A 23525-nucleotide genomic window follows, 5' to 3' on the forward strand; every position below is an offset into this window, starting at 1 on the left:
AGAGCTTCGTAACAGAGCTAATTTTAACCATTGACTCAGCACTTCCACTTCTAGAAATTAATCCTAAAGAAATAATAATGAATGTACAAAATGATTTAGTTATAAGGATTTTTCTTAGGGTGAATTTTTAGTAGTAAGAAACAAAGTAGCCTAATTGTCTGATACATCGTGGTATAACTATCCAAAACAACACCAGGGTCATTAAAATGATGTTGTAAAAGATACTTCAAATAAAAGAATAATATTCACAATTGCAAAGCTCCTAAAAGGAATGAAAGAACTTTATGGAGTTGTTCTAAAACTTAATTATGATTGAACCCAGGTCTCCAGCATTGTAGGCAGACTCTACCATGTTAGCCACCAGGGAAGCCCCTAACTATGATGGTGTTGCACAAATACATAGTTTTATGAAAACTCATCAACCTGTACATTTTAAATGGATGAATTTAATTGTATGTCAACTTTACCTCAGTGAAGCTGTAAAAAAGCAGGGAGGGGCACAAAGTAGTTTGTTCTAAAACTATTTAACTTAAAAATTATTTCTATAAACAAGAAACACTGGAAGGATATAAATCAAAGTGTCTAATGTGCTAAACTAAGGGTGGGGTATGATATTTTCTTTTCTTCTTTTGCCTTATATATATCTTCTAAATGTTCCACAGTAATCTTATATTTATTTGCAATAAGGAAAAAACATCACAAAAGCTGTTTTAAATTTGACATTGTTAAACCAACAATATATAGGACTGCTACAAAGGCTGTCCAGGGTCGATGAAACGTTAAAAGAGAGCAAATTAGGACAGTAGGTTCCCTTCACCAGTCTTCAGTTCCAGAGCACATGCTTACACAGCCCAAAACTTTCCACTGATTGGAACTGAAAGAAAAGCCTGAAACAATTAACTACCTCAGTCCAGGGTTAACACTCAAGGCCATAATCCAGAATGAAATTTCTCAATCTTTCCCTGCTTTGAACCCCTGCCACCCACTGAGCTGGGAGAATTCTCATTACTCACCAGCAGAGGGACCCTTAGCTCCTCTGAAAGGTAGTTCTTGCTGACTCTACAGCCTGATACATGAAGGACTCACAGATGTCGTCCAAATTCCTTCTGAAATATTATTGTAGGTGCTTCAAAAGATGGAGAAAAATGAGTTTTACAGGCCAACCAAAGGTAATTGTATAAAAGTTAAGATTAGGATACTTTGTCACATCTTAATGAAAGGCCCAACTTGCTTGACACTTTAAACGACTCTAATTGCAACTAATATAGCAAGTAACTTCAAGTGAAGACAGTGTGAGCTATCTGGAAGAAAATATGCAATAGGACTGTTGACTGGCACCACAAATCTTTCGGTGTGGGGAGAGAGAAAAAAAAGAAACCTGTAGATGACAGAACAAGATATCAAGAATAAATATGAACCAACCACCTTATCTACACAACCGACCTTGAGAAAAGATAAAAATTCTTGTACTTGCTTTTTGGAAAGGAGCTTTTGTTCAAAATGTTTCAAAAGACCATGAGAATAGCAAAACAATATTGTTTCCAAATAAACTACAAGCTCTTTACTGTCATCTTTTTTATTCACTCCTATATTTTTCTTTGTGATTTAGGGTTTGTTTCCTTTTTTTTTTTTGGAGGGAAAGTTATAGAATCATTGCTCCCTTTGGTTTTGCCTATGGAAAGACTTGGGTTTCCCTGGTGGCTCAGTTGGTAAAGAATCCTCCTGCAATGCAGACTCAGGTTCAGTCCGTGGGTGGGGAAGATCCCCTGGAAAAGGGAACGGCTTACCCACTCCAGTATTCTTACCTGGAAAATCCCACTGACAGAAGAGCCTGGTAGGCTACAGCCAATGTGGTCGTAAAAGAGTGAGACACGTCGACTTAGCGACTAAACCACCACCACCACCATGGGAAGATTCAGCAATAAGCTATCACTGGTTACCAGTGTGTTAAACCTAGAACTATATTACTTAAATAACGAATCCCTTCTCTTCTCCCAAATGGTAGTCATCCCTCTTCTGGAAATCTTCTCAATTAACTTTATCTTATATTGACAGCATACTTCCTTCTTTTGTAAGTTTGTAGCAATTATCGAAACAAATGTAAGGCTGGAAATGTATTAATATAATTATATATGTGTATGTATTACAATTCTGATTGTGCAAATAAGCTTTCATATGGATAATTCAAAAAGTTAGGTGGTGGGGTTATACTTTTAAACTTGTCCTTGGATATTTGATTTGACGGTTAAACTTCGTGTTCTCGAAATTCATTTCATATCCTTCTGCAGAAAAAGTGTGGATATCAACAACACACACACACACACACACAACACACACTTTTTTCTTTCCTTTTTCACACTGTGAAAAGCTGGAAAACTGCCCTATTTCCTCGCCCTGCTTGCTATTTTTCTCAATTATTTTGGCCACTACTCTACAGAAAAGCTAGGTAATTATCTAATTATTAAAGTGATTCAAAATTTTTTGTCTTACAACTTAAGAGAAACTGGGGACCTGTTAGAGCATCCGAGAATTAGAAGGAGGCTCAAGTGGAACGTCTACCACTTTCTGGCCCGCCTGTTGAAGGACTAAAGACTCTGGGGCGAAAACCCGCTGACTCTCCTTCCCAAATAGCTCCGTCCCACCAGGCAGAGTCCGAACGCCGCCTCAACGGGAGACTTCAGGACTGCCCCACCCGGCCTCCGTGTTTTCCCGCCCAGACCTTGCGATTTCCGAAAGGGGTGTGGCCTGCAGAGCGTTCGCGCGTGAGGGGAAAGTAGGTGTTTCCGGTTCCGGTGTCATGGACGGCTCCTTCCCTGAAGGCGATCCTGCAGCCGTCTGCGGGAAGAGACAGCAATTCGGGAGCCGGTTTCTGAGCGACCCCGCTCGCATCTTTCACCACAATGCCTGGTAAGTGCCCTACCCTTCGCCCGGCCTGCGGTTCGCCCTGTCCCAGCGCCGCAGAGCACTCTGAGAAGGCCCTGACCGCCGACCAGAGTCCTGCGGGCCTACTCTTAGCGCTCGCCTCCCACGGAAGAGGCGCTGCGGGGCCAGCGACTCCCTGCCCGCGGCGGAAACCTGAGGCGCCTAAGCTGCCCATTTCATTTCCCCAGGGACAACGTGGAGTGGTCGGAGGAGCAGGCCGCGGAGGCAGAGAGGAAAGTCCAGGAGAACAGCACTCAGCGGGTGTGCCAGGAGAAGCAAGGTGCGCCCAGGTGGACCCTCAGTGGTATTGACAGCCTGCGTACTGCTGGAGGCCCCGAGAGTCTTTGTTACTGGTCTGATACAGAACTCTGGGATAGAACGAGAAGGGGAGGGGTTGGACAAGGCTGGGAAAGGGCTGTGCCTTGACATCTTGTTAGGGCATAAAGGGTGTTTTGGTTTTGCTTTTTTGTTTGGAAGAGGATAACTGTATCTCGATAGCGTTTTCTAGTGACTTAAGTCTTTCATTGGTGGCTCAGATGATAAAGCGTCTGCCTACAATGCAGGAGACCCGGGTTCAATCCTTGGGGAGGGAAGATCTCCTGGAGAAGGAAATGGCAACCCACTCCAGTATTCTTGCCTGGAAAATCCCATGGATGATGGAACCTGGTAGGCTACAGTCCATGACACGACTGAGCAGCTTCACTAAGTCTTTAATTATGTTGACTAGGCCCATATCAATATGACTGACCTGTGGCAACATGATTGTCTTAGAGAATATTCTTTCTACATCATTACATTTTGCCCGAGGAAATGTTGCCATTACAGCTGGATTCAAGTGGTCAGATTCTAAATAATGGGGGCTGAGGGATGGCTGGCTAACAAATCGTGAGTTATGTGTCTTTTCCTTGTGTGGTGGCTATGAGGTGGTAAGGCTTCTGCAAAGGAAAGATGGATGAATCAGAGTGTAAATAAGTCTGGCCAAAGAAAAAGAAGCCTCTCCTGAAGAGGTGGATGATTTCACTGAAAAATACTCCTAGTTAGTAAAACTAGAACTGGTTGGGCCTGTGTTCTAAGTGACAGTTGAAGGTGGCACTAGAAATTGCAGAGTAGTACCCACAGAAATATTTCTGAACAAGTAGAAGAGTCCAGTTATGAAATATTAACCTTACATAGTTTGACAAAGACTACATCAAAGCAAATTAAGGTTGAAAGGGATTTTGAAAATCATATAGTCCAATATCCTCTTTTTACAGTTAAAGAAACTTGGACTTCAGGACATTAAGTGCCTTGCCCAGAGGTAAGCAGTTTAGTTAGTAGTGGTAGAATTGAGATCCAGTTTCTTAGGTTTTTATTCTTCTACTACACTAGTCAAAGCTCTGTATTGGCAAGGAGCAGAAAGCTAAAATCTAGTTATAAGCCAGTGTTATCTCAAAAATAAAAAGTAAAACTGAAATCTAGGACTGCCTTGATCACCTTGAGTAACACAGGTTTCTTTTAAATAGTCCATACTTTAGTCTGTCCTGTCCTCTATCATCAGATCTCTTCTCATCGGAACACTTTTCCTCTTGTCATCATTTTCTGTTTCCATGCTTGGTATCTGTTAGTAGTGAATTCATTTCTGGGCTCCACACTATAAAGAACCACAGATGCAGGAATATAATGTAAAGAAGATACAGTATCATACCTGTATTATAACCATTGACTTCACATGGGGAATAACTGAAGAACCTGGGATATTTAGCTTGTAAAAGAGGTTTTAGAAAGGGAAATAATGGCTCTCAAATACGAAAGAGCTGTTCTGTATGAGAGATAGTAGGACCTTTTGACCAGAAATGATTAGACAGGTTTTTTGCTTAATATTAGGATTTTCTAATAGTTAAGAGCCATCTAAAGATGTGGGAGGAGAATTGATAGGTAGTAAGTTTTCTGGCAGAAGTTGAAACTCCCTGGAAGGACAAGATAGAGAGCAAAGTCACGTGTGATAGGACTAAATGACCACCAGCTCTGAGACTGAGGCTCTACTTGAGTATAACTTTTCATATAAAATTTGGTGAAGCAGGGTGATAATTTATATTGTATACAAATAAAACTGAGAGATGGTTCTTAAAATTCTTTCTTAAATATTTACAGCTGATTATGAGGTCAACGCCAACAAATATTGGAACAACTTCTACAAAATCCATGAAAACGGGTTTTTCAAGGATAGACATTGGCTTTTTACTGAATTCCCAGAGCTGGCACCTAGCCAAAATCACTTGACGAATTTGCTCTCAGAGAATAAGAAGAATGAAGTATATGAATACTATAGAAGCGGTGAGGATGGATCTGATTTAACAATAGAAGAACAGCATAGTTGTTCTTCTGTTAGCCTTGGAGATAAGACACAGCCACTTCTTATGGAAGAGAGTGTAACTCAGAAACTCCATCACCTGGAAATCTGTGCTAATGAGTTTCCTGGATCCTCTGCCACCTACCGAATACTCGAGGTAACCTCCCTTTATTGTCCTGGCAGTGGGGTTAGTGAGGCTGTCTTATGCACAGAGGGTGGCAATAGAGAGGCTGAGCCCCAAAGTAACTTCTGATGATGACGCTGACTAGACTTACCTCCTTTATGTTGGCCTGGAATCACCTGCATTTTTGAGCTATTGAAATGTCCTAGATGCAGACCAGATGCCCTGGTCATGACAAACAAAGATAAATCACCTGAGGTGCTACATGGGAACATTATATTCTGTCCAAAAGTTGTAATGTCCTGCTAACCCTGCCATCTGGTAGAGAGTCCTGGGTCAGAAGACAGCTTCTGTTACTTCTGATACAGTTATGAGATGGAGAGGTTAGCTAGGATGGTGCCTGCTTTTCAGATGTGGGAGATTTCTTGTCTTCTCAGTCTGGATGTGTGGTAGAGGCTTGGCTAGACCTGAAAAAGAAAAGTGTGCACTGTAAAGTGAATATTCACAAAAGTGACCACACACGCCACCAGAAGCTGATTAGTTTTGGGACTGAGTCCTCTAGCATAACTTTGTGTTGGTCCCTGATCCTCCCCAAGTGGAATGGGACTTCCGCCTCATAGTTATTACTGGGGTTAATTGAGATAATGTCTATATAATGGCTGAGGATGGTGTCTGACACATAGTACGCTCTGAGTAAATGGTGCTGTTTTCATTATTACCACACCCAGCACTGAACTTAGGACAGTGTTGCCATGGTTCCCTTCATGACTTTTTCAATCCAGTCTACTAGAAACATTTTTCCAGTAATGGTATAGTGGAACTCAGTAAGAAAATACTCTGTTTACAGGACAATTTGCCCAAACTCAAAAAGTAAGAGCAGCCCATGTTCTTTTTCCCCAGACCAGGTCCCATCCTGCTGATAAAAGCCCATATTCTCGTCTACTGTGGCTACCTCTTTAAGGGTTCCTGAGGTCACGGGCAGGGAGTGACATGATTAGCTCTAGTCACTACACCTTTCCTAATACAGTAAGACAAATTGTCTACTGTTGATTATTTATTTACTTTAGGGAATTAATTCTTTGGGAATTCTGTGATTAATAGTTCATTTCTGATTTCTGTCTACAGGTTGGTTGTGGTGTGGGAAACACAGTCTTCCCAATTCTACAAACTAACAAGTAAGGTTTGTTGTAAAGTCTTAACAGCACGTCAGCAAAGAAAAAAGTGACGCATTGTTGTTTCTTGGAACTCTTAGTATAATCGAATGGTAACAGCAATTACTGGGAGCTGTGGGTTACAGGAGATTAGATGTCTACATTATGCAATTATGGATTGTTTTGACTTAATTGACTTATAAGTTGTCTTTGTCATCAGGGAAAGCAGTGAGTGTTAAACCTGTTCTTTGTTAACATGTGGTGCCTTTGATATTTTAACTCTGCTGCATAGTGTAGAGAATCGACATCATCCAGTTTGTAATCTAATGCCTCTGCTGTGTTTGTTTCCTGTCCATTTCAGTGACCCAAGCCTCTTTGTTTACTGTTGTGATTTTTCTTCCACAGCTGTAGAACTGGTCCAGGTAAGTCCAGTGCTCCTATCAGTAAGTTTCACTGACTTAAAGGGAAAAGGGCCTCATAAAAATCAAGGTCTCAAACTATTTGCTTATTGTGCTGTGGTCTGCAATAGCCTGGAGTAGAGGAATTGGCTAAACGTGATGGTGGAACCTGCTGCTTGCCTGCTGTGGAACGTTGGGCAGGTCTCTTGACCTTCCTAAAGTCATGTTTTAAGGATTGAAATGAAATGATTGTTTCATTTAGGATTGAGTTACAAGTTACAGAAACTTGTAGACAAGCGCAGCTAATTAAAGGGAATGTCATAGATCTCAAGGGCATATGGTGTAGCCAGGACTAAAACTCAGCCCTGACAAAGTGTCAGGTACCAAAGGCACGCTGGTGAGATGCTGCCACCCCCTTCTTTTGTCACAGCACCTCCCTCAAGGTTATGGTGTTTTCCCTCTCATTGCCCATTTGCCTTTTGCTTGCTTTTTTCCTTTGCAGCCCGGTTTTCTCTGATAGGTTTTTCCTGGTTTTATACATGGCCCAATGTACTTGCCCCTCTCAGTCCCTTATAAGTCTCCCCTCTTCAAGTGTTCCCAGAACCTCACCTGAATGACAGTGTCTTGATTCCAGAGTCCCCAGAAAGTCTGATTGACTCAGCTCAGCTGACTGTCTACTTGCCCTGTTAATTAGCTGTGACCAGTGAGGAATATGGAGAAGGCAATGGCACCCCACTCCAGTCCTCTTGCCTGGAAAATCCCATGGACAGAGGAGCCTGGTGGGCTGCAGTCCATGGGGTCTCAAAGAGTTGGGCGTGACTGAGCGACTTCACTTTCACTTTTCACTTTCATGCATTGGAGAAGGAAATGGCAACCCACTCCAGTGTTCTTGCCTGGAGAATCCCAGGGACAGAGGAGCCTGGTGGGCTGCTGTCTATGGGGTCGCACAGAGTCGGACACGACTGAAGCGACTTAGCAGCAGCAGCAGTGAGAAACAAAATCACAGTTTTGGAGAAGAGAGATAAGGATAGGGAAGTTACCCTGAATGTGTGTTACAATCATGGATGATGCTCCTATGATGCAAAGGAGCTCAGGGATCGGCAATATTTCTGGTTGGCTTTTTTGTGTGTGCGTCTTGCCATTCAACTTGCGGAGTCTAAGTTTCACCACCAGGGATCAAACCTGAGTCCCTTGGCAGTATAAGTGCCGAGTTCTAACCACTGGACCGCCAGGGAATTTCTGATTCTGAAACTGTTCTTAAGGGCCAATACCAGATGAATAGTGAGACTTTTTAAAATTAGTTTAATGATAATAAATTGTAGGTTAAATCTTCCACATCTGGAGAGAGAGATTTTCCTGGAGAATCTATGATCTGTGTAATATGCTGTAGTGGGAGTTGCTTTAAATCATGCTTTTTCAATATGGTTTGTTTTCCTACTTATGAGGTTTCTCTTTGCCCTTTTAGTCACTTACCTTCCTCATTTTTTTCCAGTCCTCAGATGTGACTCCTAATCAGAATAAAGACTAGAAGTAAAGGCGTCAGGAATGTACCATTTTAAACATACAAGTGGGATTTCACAGGCTCCTAGAGTTGTTCCTGATTCTTAGCCTAAGAGTAACAATGTTTGCTGTAATGACAAGAGCTATCTCCCTCAGTGGGAAGCAGCAGGGATTATGTTTAAAGCAAGATGGTTTTTCTTGAGGCTATATGAACATTTTCTAACCTCTCTCCCATCTGTCTGCAGACAAATTCAGCATATGACCCTTCTCGGTGTTTTGCCTTTGTTCATGATCTGTGTGATGAAGATAAGAGTTACCCAATGCCTGAGAATAGTCTTGACGTCATCATCCTTATATTTGTTCTCTCAGCAATCATTCCAGACAAGTAAGTTTTAAGTCCCTTAACCAGTAGCATAGCAAAAACAAAGCTTGATCGGGGACCTTGATCTCAGAGTTGGAACCTTAATAAAGATGATTTCATTAACGTTCTGATAGACAGGAAGAAGCTATCTCATTCTAAGCAACAGAGGCTTGTCAACCACTTTTCTTAAGTTTGTCTTGGAGTCCACGTTGGACTCCAAGCATCTAAACCTCTGTCTGTTGACTGCAGTGGTCGGTTCTTCTTATGATAATGGTTTAACATCTCCAAAGAATAAGGGAGTCACCTTAGTGGGTATGTGGAAAAATTTCCTGTTGATGATCACATAGCATGATGTCTTAGAACTGTGAATGCCACAGCTATTCAAGAACATCCCATTATTGGCTTTTTAAATGCTTTAAATAAACCAGGCTTATTAACAGCACAAAATATACAGTGAAACTTAACTCATCAAGTGTTCTCTGATATTTAAGTTCTTTGGAAAACTTCTCTAGTAAGGAGAATTCCATAAAATCAAGATTAAAGGAAAGTGGATTAGTTTATCTTAAAAGATACCATTAAAGGCTCCTGGACTTAGGCAGCCAGTCATCCCAATGAAGTTGAAATATTGTCTCGAGGAAGCGGCATCAGTCGGGGTGCTTTGAGGGGTGGGGTGTGATTGACTTTCTCTAGCCCACATTTCCTCTAGGATAGCACTGTGTCACTTGACCTGATAGGAATATTGTGAGTATGAAATAAGGGCGGTGGAAGACAGCCGAAACAGCCTGGCATGGTTTTAAATATTAATTGCAGAAGCGTACATGCTGTAAACTTTATGTAGTTTCATTGATTTGTATATTGGCTGTGCTGGGTCTTCATTGCTGCTCACACTTCTCTCAGTTTCACAGAGCAGGGACTACTCTGTAGTTGCAGTATACGGGCTTCTAATTGCAGTGACTTCTCTTGTTGCAGAGCCCGGGTTCTAGAGCACAGGCTCAATAGTCAAGGCGCATAGGCTTGGCTGCTTTGCGGCATGTGGGATCTTCCCAAACCAGGGATCAAACCCACGTCTCTTGTGCTGGCAGGTGGATTCTTTACTGCTGAGCCACCGCAGAAACCACTGAGTTTTAAACTGACATGGACTGAAACAAAACATTAAAATTAAAAACATTATTCAAAAGAAATTTGTTATTCAGTATTTAATTAGACTTTCATGTGGTTTTTAAGTTCAAAGCATTTATACTTCTTCAATAGTTAAAGCTGAAACCTACACTGAGACTCTATATATGGAAAATGCAGTCGGAAGTGTAGCGCACTCTGCCCAGAGTACTCATTTGCATACAGACTGTGTCACCTTGTAAAGTTCTTGAGATTCAGTCCTCATGCAACAGATGGAAAGAGACAGGCTGTATGCAGAGATCTTGAGCGTAGTGGGCAGGTAGGTGGGTCAACTAGCAGTCTCCTCACTGGGTAGTCAGGGGTCCTTTCAGAGATCCATGGGAGCCCAGTGTGGGGATGGCTTCCCCCTGAGGAGTGGGAAGTGAGCCAGGCAGAGAGCATGTAACTTCCCCCACAGTGGATCCCTACTGAAGGAGCAGCCCTCTTCATACTGAAGGCAGTGGATAGAAGACACAGTTGTAAGCAGACAGCAGAACGTATGTACATTAGAGGTTTGGGCGTGAGCTCAGGTTATAACTGAAACAAGAGCATAGGAGCTAAGATTTCAGAGCTGATGTGTCAGTGTTGGGAAGTCCACTGGCTTTTCCAAATAACGCTACAGAGAAAAGGGACCTGTTCTATTTTTCGGGGCGTGGGGGTGCTGTTAGGAGGGGACTCTGTTCTTAAAGAGATCTGATCTTCGTTCCCTGCTGCCCTTCAGGATGCAGAATGCTATCAACAGGCTGAGCAGGCTTCTGAAGCCTGGGGGGATAATGCTTCTGCGAGATTATGGCCGCTATGACATGGCTCAGCTTCGGTTTAAAAAAGGTATTTTTTCCCACTGTAATCAAAACAATGGCTTTGCCATTAGAATAGTCTCACAAATTAGTGGAATAAAATAGAGACTCTCGAATTATATAGCTCCATACAGAGAGCCATTTAATACATGATAAGAGTGGTATGTTTTAAGTGTGATATGGCAAAAGATGCCATTAAAAAGTTAAAAGACAAATGACAGATTGAGGACAAATATTTCAGTTAATAGAACAGTAAAGACTTAATATCTATGCTGTTCAAATAGGACTGCTGACAGATTGATAAGGGAAAAGATCAGTGACCCACCCGGAAAACAGATGAGAAGTGTTTTAAAGTTGATTTACTGAAGAGCGTATCCAAATGGCCGAAAACAGAACTTCAAGAAAATGGAAACAGCAATGAGATACCTATTGCTGGCTAACTCAGAGAGAGCGATGTTCCTCCATGAAAGGCAGAAATAGGAATGGTTGTGGCCTTTTTTTTTAAAGCACCTTGGTGTTATCTGTTCAATCCAACAATCCTTTGGGGATTTATTCAGGAAGCAGCACATAGTATGTGTGTAATAAGCAAAACCGGGGAAACAAAATGACTGCCTCTGCATAGCGTAATGTGTGTTATCACATGGTGTGGACCCCATACCACTGGTCTCGTTGGGGGTGGACTTGGCTGTGTGACCAAGTGAGAAAAGCATTGTGCGGGTTGGTATTTTACACTTAATCCTGTGTTTAACAGTAGCTAGGGAAAAATAAATAAGAATACTTTGACATTCAAAAGGCGTAGAAGGATTGATTACACATCAGGTTGTTAAACTGGGAAGGTCGGGGGCTTAGCAGCAGAAGGGGAAGTGTGGCCTTGATACAAACCAGTTTGTATGGGACCCTGTTTATGAGGGTGCATGTGGACACCGTGGAGAGACGCAAAAGGACAGTCGCTGAAGTGGGAATAGCGGCTGTCTCAGATTTCCTTAAACTCAGCTATATTCCTTGAATTTTTACTGTGTGTTTCTAAGGGGGCAGAAAGCCACTTAAAAGTTGCTTTTGTTTTTAAACAAAGTGTATGTGTTATTTATTTAATGGGGGAGGAAGGAAGGAAACAAGCTATTTTCATCCTGAAGCAGAACTGTAAAATAGGGGGCTGAGAATTACATGTGTTCACTGACACTGAAATTTGATTATTCCCCTGGAGCTGCTCTTCTCCAAGAGAGACTTCAGATCCCTGCAAAGTACCAGAGTAGCTTAGAAAAGGATCTGTTCTCTGCCCCAGAAATTGATATCTTGATGCACATTTAATTGGCCATGAAATTCACAGAAGTGCTTTAAAGTTTCTCTGGTCTTTACTGCATCACTCTGCAGGTCAGTGTCTGTCTGAAAATTTCTATGTGAGAGGCGATGGCACCAGAGTGTACTTCTTCACACAAGGTATGACACACTTGTCTTTGTGCTGACAGCCCCCCCAGGACTAATTTCCATATTCCTCCGTGTGCTTTCAGAAGTGGCGTCATCTGGCCCCGCCTACCTTTTGCAGCCTCTTCCCTGCCCTTCCGCACCCCTTAGCCTACCCCCAGCCACCTGGAACTACTCAATGTTCTCTCAGTAGGCTCAGCTTATATGAGCCTTTGGTCCCTGCCTTGTTCTGCTGCTGCCTGCTCTTCCCCTCCATCACTTTGTCCAAAACAGGACACATGCTCGTTTTGCAAGACTGCACTGTAGCTGTTTCAGCTTCGAAGCTGGGTTGTACCTTAGGTGCACCTGAGTTTAAGTGAACCCATTGCTCCCTGGGTTCCAGGTGTAACTCAGAGCTGCTTTCCTCTGCTGCTTGTCCTCCTGCCAGTTTTCACCCCCACCAGTGCCATATGAATATTTTGTCCCTGGGCCATCTTCGGGTCACATACTTTTCTGAGCCTTTAGTGAGTGATGAAACCTCTCCCCTTAAAAAAAAAAAAGAAATGGCTTTGACATAACATGTCAGTTTGTGCATATGATTGTAAGATGTACGTAGAACCCTAGAAAATTCTTTCCCATCAGCTGACTCTTAGAAAGGCTTCCCCGGGGCATTCCAGGCCACCTGTCACACGTGGTTTGCCTTCCTCTGCCTAAACGAGGACTTGCTGCTACCAAGTCATTACTGTGATTGTAGCTAAACCATACTGCCCAAACCACTTAAAGTCTATGAGGCAAGACAGCAGTCTCAAAGAGTACCATTTAGCATGGGGAGTGGTAGACACGGTGCTTTTTCTTCAGGGGAAAATATATAAACATCTGTTTCCAAACTAGATGAACTGGACACACTTTTCACTACTGCTGGACTGGAAAAGGTTCAGAACCTGGTGGATCGCCGGTTGCAAGTGAATCGAGGAAAACAACTGACAATGTACCGAGTTTGGATTCAGTGCAAGTATCGCAAGCCTCTCGTGTCTAGCACTGGCTGCGAGGCAGGCACCACCTGCTGCTGACTCACAGGCTCGCTGGGCTTTTTAAAAAGAACATTCACAAATGGTGTCTTGTTGTTATTGAACCATTCAAGGATTCAAAACAGATTTGAACCTGGGAAGAATTATTTTATATCAAGATTCTAACTGTTTTGCTTCATATTTGTGAAGCCCTGTGAAATACCTTTCTCAGGTTTTTTTCTTATGTGGAGATCTCAAAGAATCTTGCCATTTTGTAACTTAATAATTGAAATGTTATTCATGGGAATCAGAAATTTATATCCATGTGAAAGTATTATATGATAAAGTGAATGACTGAGTTGCATTAAATTATCTGAGGATTCAGATATATGGACTAAGCAATTGATACATGGAGAGATAAATAAAAGTCTCACTCAGTGATCATCAAGGAAGCAAGCTGGGAAGAACTGCCGGTCTTTGGATGTTTTCCTGACTCAGAAAAACAGCCATCAATATAAGGTGCCCCTGTTAAGTATTTGGTTGTGTTCTCTGCTTAACCTTAGTTCCTTGGAATTTTAAGTACTGTTCTCCCCCCAACCCCTGCCCCCATCTTAAGTAACCTGTGTCTAAAAACATTAAAAAGATCTTCACTTTTAGCAAATTGTGTTTTGTGTGTGTGCGCACGCTCTTATATTTTTGATGTAAAAGAAATTGGGAGAATTTTAGGCATTTCACTTCTGAGTGTGATCCTTCCATCCCTTTAATGTGATTGCTGCCCTCCTCCACCCACTTGATTCATTTTTTTCTTCTTTTTTAAAGAAAGTATTTATTTGGCTGCTCTGGGTCTTAGTTGTGGCACACAGGATCTTCCATCTTCATTGCAGCATGTAGAATCTTTTTTAGTTGCAACACATGGGATCTAGTTCCCTGACTAGGGATCAAACCCAGGCCCCCTTCAGTGGAAGCACAGTCTTAACCACCAGACCACCAGGGAATTCTGCCCTGAATCATTTTTAAGAGTAAGTTGTAGGATGATGTCCCAACACTACAGTGTATCTTATGTAATATTTTATAATGTGTAGTTCCTGTAACTGAAGATATTCTCTTATATCACCAAACATATCCGTCAGAAGTAGAAATTAACATGGAAACACTGCCAGCTTCAGATAACCAAGTTTTCCCAATGGTCCCAATAATATCCTTTATCATCAAAAAAGAAAAAAGCCATTGTGTTGCATTTAGTAGTCATGTCTCAGTTTCCTTCAGCCTGGAACAATCCTTGAAGTTTGTTTTCATGACCTTGACACTTGAAGATTAAAGCCTTTGCAGAGTGCCCTCAAATTGGGTTTGTTGGTGCCTTCCTCATGATTTGGTTTTAGTTACGTATTGTTGGCAGGAATATCAGAAGTGTTGCTGTTGTGTTATGTGCTTTTGAAGTATCTTAAATTGTTGATGTTAACTTCGATCACTTAATTGAGGTGGTGCCTGGTGGGTTTCTCCACTGAAAAGTTCCTAAGAAGTATTTTGTAAGTTAGTGCTTTGAGACTAAATATCCCATTCCGCTTTAAACTTTACCCCATTGTTTAAGCATCTGTTGCTGTTTCTTGTCTAAATTACTATCATGATGGTAGCCAGGTAGTGTGTTTGAATCCCACATCCTTCCTACACTTACTGGTTGGCACTCTGTGTAAGGAAGGCTTCCTTTTCTTTATTTGTTTACTTACAGATTCATGGGTTTCTCTTATACTCAGTGCTTATTATACATTGCTATCATTTTGATACTTTGTGATGTTTATGCTCATTGTCCCAGATTTGGCCACTGGGAGCCCCTTCATGTGTTTCTGTGACCCTTTGTCATGCGCAGAAAGGAAGCAAAAACTCCACTTTTTAAGGGGCAGAACACAAGACAGGAGCTGGGAAGATGGAATAAAAACTGTTTCTGTTGTAAATGCTTCAGAGATGCCAAAGGGAATTGTTTAGTATATCCAGTACTTCAAGCACAAGTTGTTCCAGGCTCATCATGTACCTTTTCTCAGTCTGAACCAGCCATGTCCCCCAAAGAGTTCTAGTTTCATTTGGAAGAGCAGGGTGTTTAGAAATCAAGCTAAGAGTGCTCATTGCTATAGGGTGCCTGTTCCCTGGTCCCCTCAGTGGATGAAGCATAGGGATATATGTATATATACATACTTGAGTCTGTATTTCTCTACTTAAATATGTATTGAAAACCATCAGTTCAGAGGAATACCTTTGATTCCGGTCCAACACCGCAGGATTTTGTCTCTGTACTTGTTCCCTTTTCAACAATCACCAATGCCCATAATCCTAAACATAATGGGCTAATCTCCGCACATATAACCATTTTTGACATGTCACCTACACCCAGCCAGCCAAGGGAGTGCCTCCAACAAGGTCGTCATCCACACAGCAGTGACAAGACTCCGTAGAGGAGATTTTCTTCCACAGTGCTGGCTGGCATCAACACTGCCATGACAAGCTGGTGGTGGCAGATGCTGTGATTGAGAAATTTGCTCCAATGAAGAGTGAAACAAGATGAACAAGGACCACTTAGGGAAGGTTTTTTAAGGTGTTTTGGAAGTTAGCATATCTGTGTGCCAAGAAGTGAAAAAATTTGGTGGAGTTTAAGAAGTTTCAACTAGTTATAAAAAGGCTTTTACTTATTGTGGTCTGCACACTTTAGTAAGGCAACTTTTCTCACAAGAGAAAAATTATAGTTTAGAGACTTAATTTGGTACACCTGATCATTGGCTTTTTAAATTTTTCTGGCTCAGATGGTAAAGAATCCACCTGTTAATGCAGGAGACCCAGGTTTGACCCCGAGGTCAGGAAGATCCCCTGCAAAAGGAAATGGCTACTCACTCCAGTATTCTTGCCTGGAAAAGTCCATGGGCAGAAGGAACCTGGCAGGCTACAGTCCATGGGGTCACAAAGAGTCAGACACGACTGAGCGACTATTTCCTTTCCTTGTAAAATTATTGGGTTAATTTGTTATTTTGGGCTGTGCCGGGTCTTCATTCCTGTGTGGGCTCTTTCTCTAGTACCAGCAGGCAGGGGCCATTCTCTAGTTGTGGTGCACAGGCTTATTGTGATGGCTTCTCTAGTGCAGCACGGGCTCCACGGTGCAGGGGCGTCAGTAGCTGTGGCACCTGAGCTCTAGGGCACAGACTCAGTAGTTGTGCAAAGGCTTAGTTACTCCATGGCGTATGGAGTCTTCCCAGATCCGTGATCAAATGTGTGTCTTGCGTTGGCAGGCAGACTCTTTACCACCGAGCCACCAGGGAAGCCCAGAAACAGTTTTTATTCCCTTATCCCAGTACCTGCCTGTGCTTTGGGTTCAGGTATATAAAAGTTGAGCCTTTATCTTTCCTTCCTATGCACCCCCCCATCTCTTTACCACTTAGCCATATGCCAAGCTCTCTTTTTATCTGTCAAGCTAACTTGAACTCTGTAAGGGACTTTGCATAATTTTTCAGCCTTGGAATCACTAATGAGGGGCAATAGACAATGAAACATGGTCAGAGTAGATTAAAGTATGACTTCAGTGCCACTCAGAAAAACACAGGCTGCCTGGGCTTTCAGTCTGACTCTCTTGACCCTCTTCAGGCAAGAAAAGTGCTGTGTTGGCTGGGAAGGTAGCTCCACATATGAAACTGCTCAGGAAGTTGTGTGGTTTAGATTCAAGTCTAGCAAAGTAGTGTTTCTGAAACTCACTGATCTTCCTAAATGATGTTAATTTGGCTGCGGAGACAGATTCAACATTGTTTAAAAAATGAGGGACAGTTTGATTTGAGATGGGTGCGCCAGAGCTATCAGAGAGGAGCTGTGTTCCTGACGGCGTTGCCCAGGGTCAGATGGTGACACTGTTCCCTGGAGACCTTGGGTTCTTATGGCTCAGAAGTGATTCATCTCCTGGTTGTGCATGCTTCCTCTTGAACCTGGCCTCTGCTGATGCTGTCAAGCCTACTCCTTTGCAATGGGTCCACTAGCTGCCTTCATGTGAGTTTATACTCTCCTGGGCTCTGGCTGGGAAATCAGGACCTTGGAAACTTAGCAGGAATAGGAAAATCTAATGTGCTAGGACATACTACTTTCCTCTGATTGATTACTATCTTTGATTAAAGGTGTTACTTTAGTAGTTGGGGGGGGCGGTTTATATCTGTGACTTAAAAGATGAACTCAGGACTAACAGCTTCTTTCACTCTTTCACAAAGGCCTGTACTTTGGTTTGTGGCTACAGCTGCTATTTTCAGAGCTGAGCTGCATCGATGCGTTGCACATTTTTATATGCTTCTTAATTTGGTGATTTGGGAACCTGGGTTGAGGGGTGGGAGGAATGCTAGTGATAAATTTTGCCAGTGAAAAAGCTGAAATGGTGCATCACGGCTACCTCTTTTTATTCCAGTGAATTTATAGGTTCAAGATTGGGTATGGATTGTCTCTTGACTGTAGTCAGTGGGATGTACTGCATGACCAAGTTAGGGGACCAACAGCCACAGTCAGATTCCACCCTCTGGGGGCACCCCCTGAGACACAGTAGCCAGTAACCTTGACCAAGGGCACAAACTTGGCCTCTTCGCCTTGAGGGAAGCCCCAGATTGCATACCTAGAGAATCCCCATGGACAAAGAAGCCTGGTAGGCTACAGCCAATGGGGTTGTCAGGAGTCAGACACAACTGAGAAAGCACATACATTCATTCCCCACCTTCCTTTCTCTGAGTTTGGATTTCTTCATTAAACTTTAAATATCACCTTCCTTTGCCAAAAATGAAAGAAAGAAAAAAAAAATATATCCTTAGAAGGAACCATACTTGAAACCTTGCCTCTACGGGGAGGAGCAGGATGGAAGGAAAGCCCTCTGATACACTGTGCTGCCAGTGAACCCCCCACGCCCTCCTCAGCCTTGCTTCCCATTACTCAACATTTATTGTGTGATTAAGACCGACACTCAGTGGAGCCCACTAAATGATAAATTTCTTGGGGGAGCTTTGTATTCTCAACACTTAGCCAGGTGGCAAACACCTGACCCACAGCCGTGCAGAGATACGTGAAGACTGAATAAATAGCTTCTTCCTGCCGTGCCCTCATCCCCCTCAACAGACATGCATCGACACCCAGTTTGTATTTAACTTCAGAAGACTAGTGTACAGGGCTTTGACTGCAAGCACCAGCAGCCCATGCTGGCTTAGGGAGAAAACAAGGTAGGAGGACATGGGGTGTCTCATGGACCCCCAGGCAGAAAGGTAGAGGGGCCTAGGGGGCCCTAGGAAGTGTGTACTCCCCAGAACCCTCCCGTCTGGCTAAGGGCCTTCCCTGCTGTTTGGCCCAATGTAGGAGGTGACTGTAACCCGGCTCCTAATGCTGATATCTCTGTGTACCAAGTGTGTCTCCGTGTGTGTATACAGTTGCCAGAATAGGATTACAGACCAAGCAGAGTCCCTAAAAGGCTTCCACAGAACACCATTTTTGTGACATGTGGGCACCACCATTATTTACTTGATATTTTTAAATTACTTACAGTTTTAAACTTATTTTTAAAGGAAACTTTATATCACTATGATAAATGTAAAATAAGTATCGTTCATCATGAGTGAAAGTCTTTTTAAAAGATAAATACAATGAAAACAAATAGTATAAGTTCTATCTGGATCCGATTGCTGGTGAGAGGCCCTGAGCCCCAAGCCTGGAAACCCCGCAGAGCAGAGTCACAGCTCTCTCAGAGCTCATGTTTGGATGGGGGTGATACCAACAATATAAACCTATAAAACATGAATCAGGTGGGCATGTACCAGGAAGAGTCAAACAGAGTAGGAAGGATACAGAGGTGGCGGGGAGCGGGGGAAAGGGCCCTCTGAGGTGGGGTGGGCAGGAGGAGGCGACATCCTTCATGGGATGTGTGAGGGCAGAGCCTCCAAGACCAAAAGAACAGCCACTACATCTCCGCCCCTCAGCGTGAGCAACACTGCATCACAGAGGGAAGCTTCCGGGACCATTGCTCACTCTTGTAATAAATGTATCTGCCTTCAGCACATTTTAATAAGAGTATTACCCAAACTGACTAAGCAACAAGTAAGAATAATCACTTGTCTCCTTCAGAACCCTCAGGTCCAGGATCTGGATTCTTCTCGGTTCATTTAGGGACTATTAATATTATGCAGGCAGCCCAACTCACAAGAGTCTGGTACATAAACGAGGATTATTGATCTGTGATCTGAGGCATGACTGACAAGCCAAGGGGATCTCCCCAGGAAAGGAAGCTGCTGCTTGAAAAACTGAAGATCAGAAGTTGATTGTTAAAAATACACTAGAAAACAGTGGGGAAAAAAAGAATACACCAGAGTCTAGGAGTCAGTGCTACGAAAAGCTGCCGTCCAGCCGCGGTGCTGTCCACACCGGTGAGGCAACAAGGAGCAGACCTGTAGTAACACTACCTAGCATCTGTTTAAACCTTAATACTCTTTAAAAAGGCTTTTCATATGTTAAATCCTCACAGCACCCCTGTGAAATATCAGTACAATCATCGGCTTTTTACAGATGAGGAAATCTGAAGTTCAAGGAGAGTAAACGGTTTACCAAGGTCAGACAACTAGTGTTAATCATTAAGGTAATTAGCCTAAGATTAAGGAGGGGAGGTTTGATAAAAATGATATTTGACATAATATAGGGGTTTAAACATTCTTGGCTCCAACCAGCTGTGCCTGCCTGTGAACAAGCCACACCTGCTCAGGGGTTAATCCTGTCCCCTGCCATGTGGGGCGCATGAGGAGCAGAGAGGCACCCCCAAACCCTCCACCCCACGCCCCACCCCCCGCCAAGCCTTCCAGGGGAAAAGAGAACCCTGCAGCTGTCAGAAGTGTAATATCAATATAGCTCTTAAAAGTCCATGAAATCAGCTACATTATGTTGGTTGTGCAACACTGTACAATTTGCAACTTTTTCATCAAAATAGAAAAATTTTAATCTACCGCATTTACTCTGTGTCCTGGGGTGGAGAGAGGAGCCCTTCATCTTCCCAAGGCTGTCTGCTGGGCTGTGTCCTGTGGAGAGGCACCGAGCGGCTGCTCAGAGGGGCCCACGCCAAGGTCAATGCTCTGCTGTCGCCATCTTGAAATTCTTAACAATTTTTTAACAAGGGCCCCAGTCCTGCTGCTGGAGAAGGCAATGGCACCCCACTCCAGTACTCTTGTCTGGAAAATCCCATGGATGGAGGAACCTGGTGGGCTGCAGTCCATGGGGTCACTAAAAGTCGGACACGACTGAGCAACTTCTCACTTTTCACTTTCATGCATTGGAGAAGGAAATGGCAACCCACTCCAGTGTTGTTGCCTGGAGAATCCCAGGGATGGGGGAGCCTGGTGGGCTGCCTTCTATGGGGTCGCACAGAGTCGGACACGACTGAAGCGACGTAGCAGCAGCAGCAGTAGAAGCAGTCCTGCTGCTGGTTCTGTCTTGCTTCTTCTTCCTCTCTCTTCCTCCTTCCTCAGTAAAAAGGGGTCTTGTCTTTTCTTTTTGGCCACACTGAAAGGCACGCAGAACTAGCCCAACCCAGGCCCCCTGCAGTGGAAGCATGGCGTCTAAACCGCTGGACCACCAGGGAAGTCCAAGAGGGGTCTTCTCTTGACTTATCTTTTCCCTTCCCATGTCGTTAGGTGTCCTTGGTAGTCCTGGGTTGGGTCTTCTCACCAGGGAGGACCCCTGCCCACCGTGGCTTTTTCTGCCTTTCCGAGCCCCTCTCTTCCCTCCGATCAGTTGGGCCTTCCAGACACCCCCAGCCTGGACACCTCAGACTCGCTGCTCCTGGAAAGACGCTGCACACGCTCCACCTTCTCATGACTGCTGCCTTCTTCTCACTCAGGGCTCAGCTCCAACATTCCCCCCTTAGGTTCCTTTCCCACCAGGGACCTTTCCCTGTGTCACCGCCACTCCTCAGAGCCCTGCGCTGCCCTCACGCCACATTATGGGCTTTACCGTATTCATGACACCTGGAAGCATTATTCATTGTCTGCCTCCTGCTCTAGACTGTGAGCTCCTTGGGTTCAAGAGTCTTTGTCTGCTTTGTTCTTGGTGGTACCCTCAGGACCTGCAGCAGTGTCCTGCACATAGTTGGTGCTCAGTATTTACTGGTTGGATGAGTATACAATGTCACCCAGGTGCCGGGTCCCTATAGAGATCAGGCATCAAAGCAAGGAAAGTCAAGTTCTAGCACGTAATCCGGCAGGAAATAGTGGTGGGCTCCTCTGACAGTCCATTGGTTGGGACCCCGGGCTTCCACTGCAGGCAGGGGGCATGGGTTCGATCCTTGTCAGGGAACTCCACATGCTGTGCAGTGCACCCAAAAAAGAAGTAGTGGCGCTTCAGGTCGAAGCCCATGCTGGTCGCCCAGGGACTGTGGACAGAGGGTTCCCCACAAACGTTTCTCAGGATCCAGGTACACCTGGAAGAGAGCAGGGGCGAGAACCCACAGGACAGCAAAGCTGCCAGCTCCCTGAGGAGGAAACCCACTCAGGGTAGTTTCATGATAACAGAGGCTGCAGCAGATTGAACAAGCTGTTCCACTCTGAATCTTTTTTTTTTTTTTTAAATTTTAAAATCTTTAATTCTTACATGCGTTCCCAAACATGAACCCCCCTCCCACCTCCCTCCCCACAACATCTCTCTGGGTCATCCCCATGCACCAGCCCCAAGCATGAATCTTTAAATGCCACCAGCACTCGGATAATTCCCAAATCCATGTCACAAGCTAAGGATCACACTTGAGCCTTAAACTAGTTTATCTAAATGCCTCCTGACATCACTTTCCCCTAGAAGACCCTCAGGCACCACAAACTCAGTCTCTCCAAACCACAGACCGGGGTTGAAGTCCTGGGATCACTGTTTCATTTGTTCTCTGCATCATCTTGGCCCCGTTACTGGGTTCTCAGTTTCCCTAACTGTCAGTCAGGTATAAAAAATAATCCAGCAGCCCAATTGGCCCCCTATAACTTAGCAGCCCCTTATAGCAGCCCCCACTATAACTTGCAGAGAACAGCATTGAAAACCAACCTCTGTAGGCTATTCTGTATTTACAAGACTAGTTTGTGTAAGACACAGTTTATCATATATTGTATAGTTAGCAGTTATATAGGTGGTATGTCCCCAGGTAACTTTTGCCTGCAGAGAGTGACCATGTGTTAGTAGGTGAGTCTGTAGCAGGGAGCACTGATCTGCATTTCCTCTCTAAAGTCCCAAAGAGCAGTGAAGAGATAAAACCGTCAAGCTTTTGATGAGTTTCAGGTTGTTGCCTTCAGCCAGAGTCAGCTTCTTCATGAGGCATGGGGCAGTCTCCTTTGCAGTGCAGTGACTTGGGCCCATCAGACTTCTAGGGGCTTTTGAAAATGTTATTAATTTTGGTTTATTTTAAAATCAGAAGAGAGGAATTCCCAGGTGGTCCAGTGATCAGGACTCTGAGCGTTTACTGCTGAGGGCCAAGGATTGATCCCTGATCAGGGAACTAAGATCCCACAAGCCCACAAGCTGCATCATGCAGCCAGGGATTAAGTTTTTTTTAAATAAGTTAAAAAAAACAAAACCAGAAAGAAAAAACGAATAGGATGATAATGAACATATGATAATGAAGGCAGCCTCGGATATGTTTGTTTTTATACCAATCAGTTCAGTTCAGTTCAGTTGCTCAGTTGTGTCCGACTCTTTGCGACCCCATGGACTGCAGCACGCCACCAACTCCTGGAGTTTACTCAAATTCATGTCCAGACTGGTTCCAAATAGGAAAAGGAGTACGTCAAGGCTGTATATTGTCACGCTGCTTATTTAACTTATATGCAGAGTACATCATGAGAAACGCTGGGCTGGAAGAAACACAAGTTGGAATCAAGATTGCCGGGAGAAATATCAATAACCTCAGATATGCAGATGACACCACCCTTATGGCAGAAAGTGAAGAGGAGCTAAAAAGCTTCTTGATGAAAGTGAAAGAGGAGAGCGAAAAAGTTGACTTAAAGCTCAACATTCAGAAAACGAAGATCATGGCATCTGGTCCCATCACTTCATGGGAAATAGATGAGGAAACAGTAGAAACAGTGTCAGACTTTATTTTGGGGGGCTCCAAAACCACTGCAGATAGTGACTGCAGCCATGAAATTAAAAGATGCTTACTCCTTGGAAGAAAAGTTATGATCAACCTAGATAGTATATTCAAAAGCAGAGACATTACTTTGCCGACTAAGGTCTGTCTAGTCAAGGCTATGGTTTTTCCTGTGGTCATGTATGGATGTGAGAGTTGGACTGTGAAGAAGGCTGAGCGCCAAAGAATTGATGCTTTTGAACTGTGGTGTTGGAGAAGACTCTTGAGAGTCCCTTGGACTACAAGGA

At 43.7% G+C, this 23525-nt stretch overlaps 1 protein-coding gene across 1 annotated transcript; it reads left to right on the plus strand.

Annotated features, from left to right (window-relative positions):
- Window positions 2757-13803, plus strand: METTL2A (methyltransferase like 2A). Its single transcript, XM_005693970.2, has 9 exons — window positions 2757-2907; window positions 3111-3202; window positions 5053-5408; window positions 6498-6547; window positions 6885-6945; window positions 8667-8806; window positions 10659-10765; window positions 12106-12171; window positions 13027-13803. The coding sequence occupies exons 1-9, from the start codon at window positions 2798-2800 to the stop codon at window positions 13203-13205; spliced, it is 1161 nt and encodes a 386-aa protein (XP_005694027.2). The 5' UTR covers window positions 2757-2797; the 3' UTR covers window positions 13206-13803.

This window comes from Capra hircus, chromosome 19 (assembly GCF_001704415.2).
Source record: "Capra hircus breed San Clemente chromosome 19, ASM170441v1, whole genome shotgun sequence".
NCBI lineage: Eukaryota > Metazoa > Chordata > Mammalia > Artiodactyla > Bovidae > Capra > Capra hircus.

Coding starts and splice junctions, on each gene's coding strand:
- METTL2A (XM_005693970.2), top strand. CDS start 2,798: ATGGACGGCTCCTTCCCTGAAGGCGATCCTGCAGCCGTCTGCGGGAAG. Junction 3,203..5,052: donor GGTGTGCCAGGAGAAGCAAG/GTGCGCCCAGGT, acceptor AAATATTTACAG/CTGATTATGAGGTCAACGCC. Junction 5,409..6,497: donor CCACCTACCGAATACTCGAG/GTAACCTCCCTT, acceptor TTCTGTCTACAG/GTTGGTTGTGGTGTGGGAAA.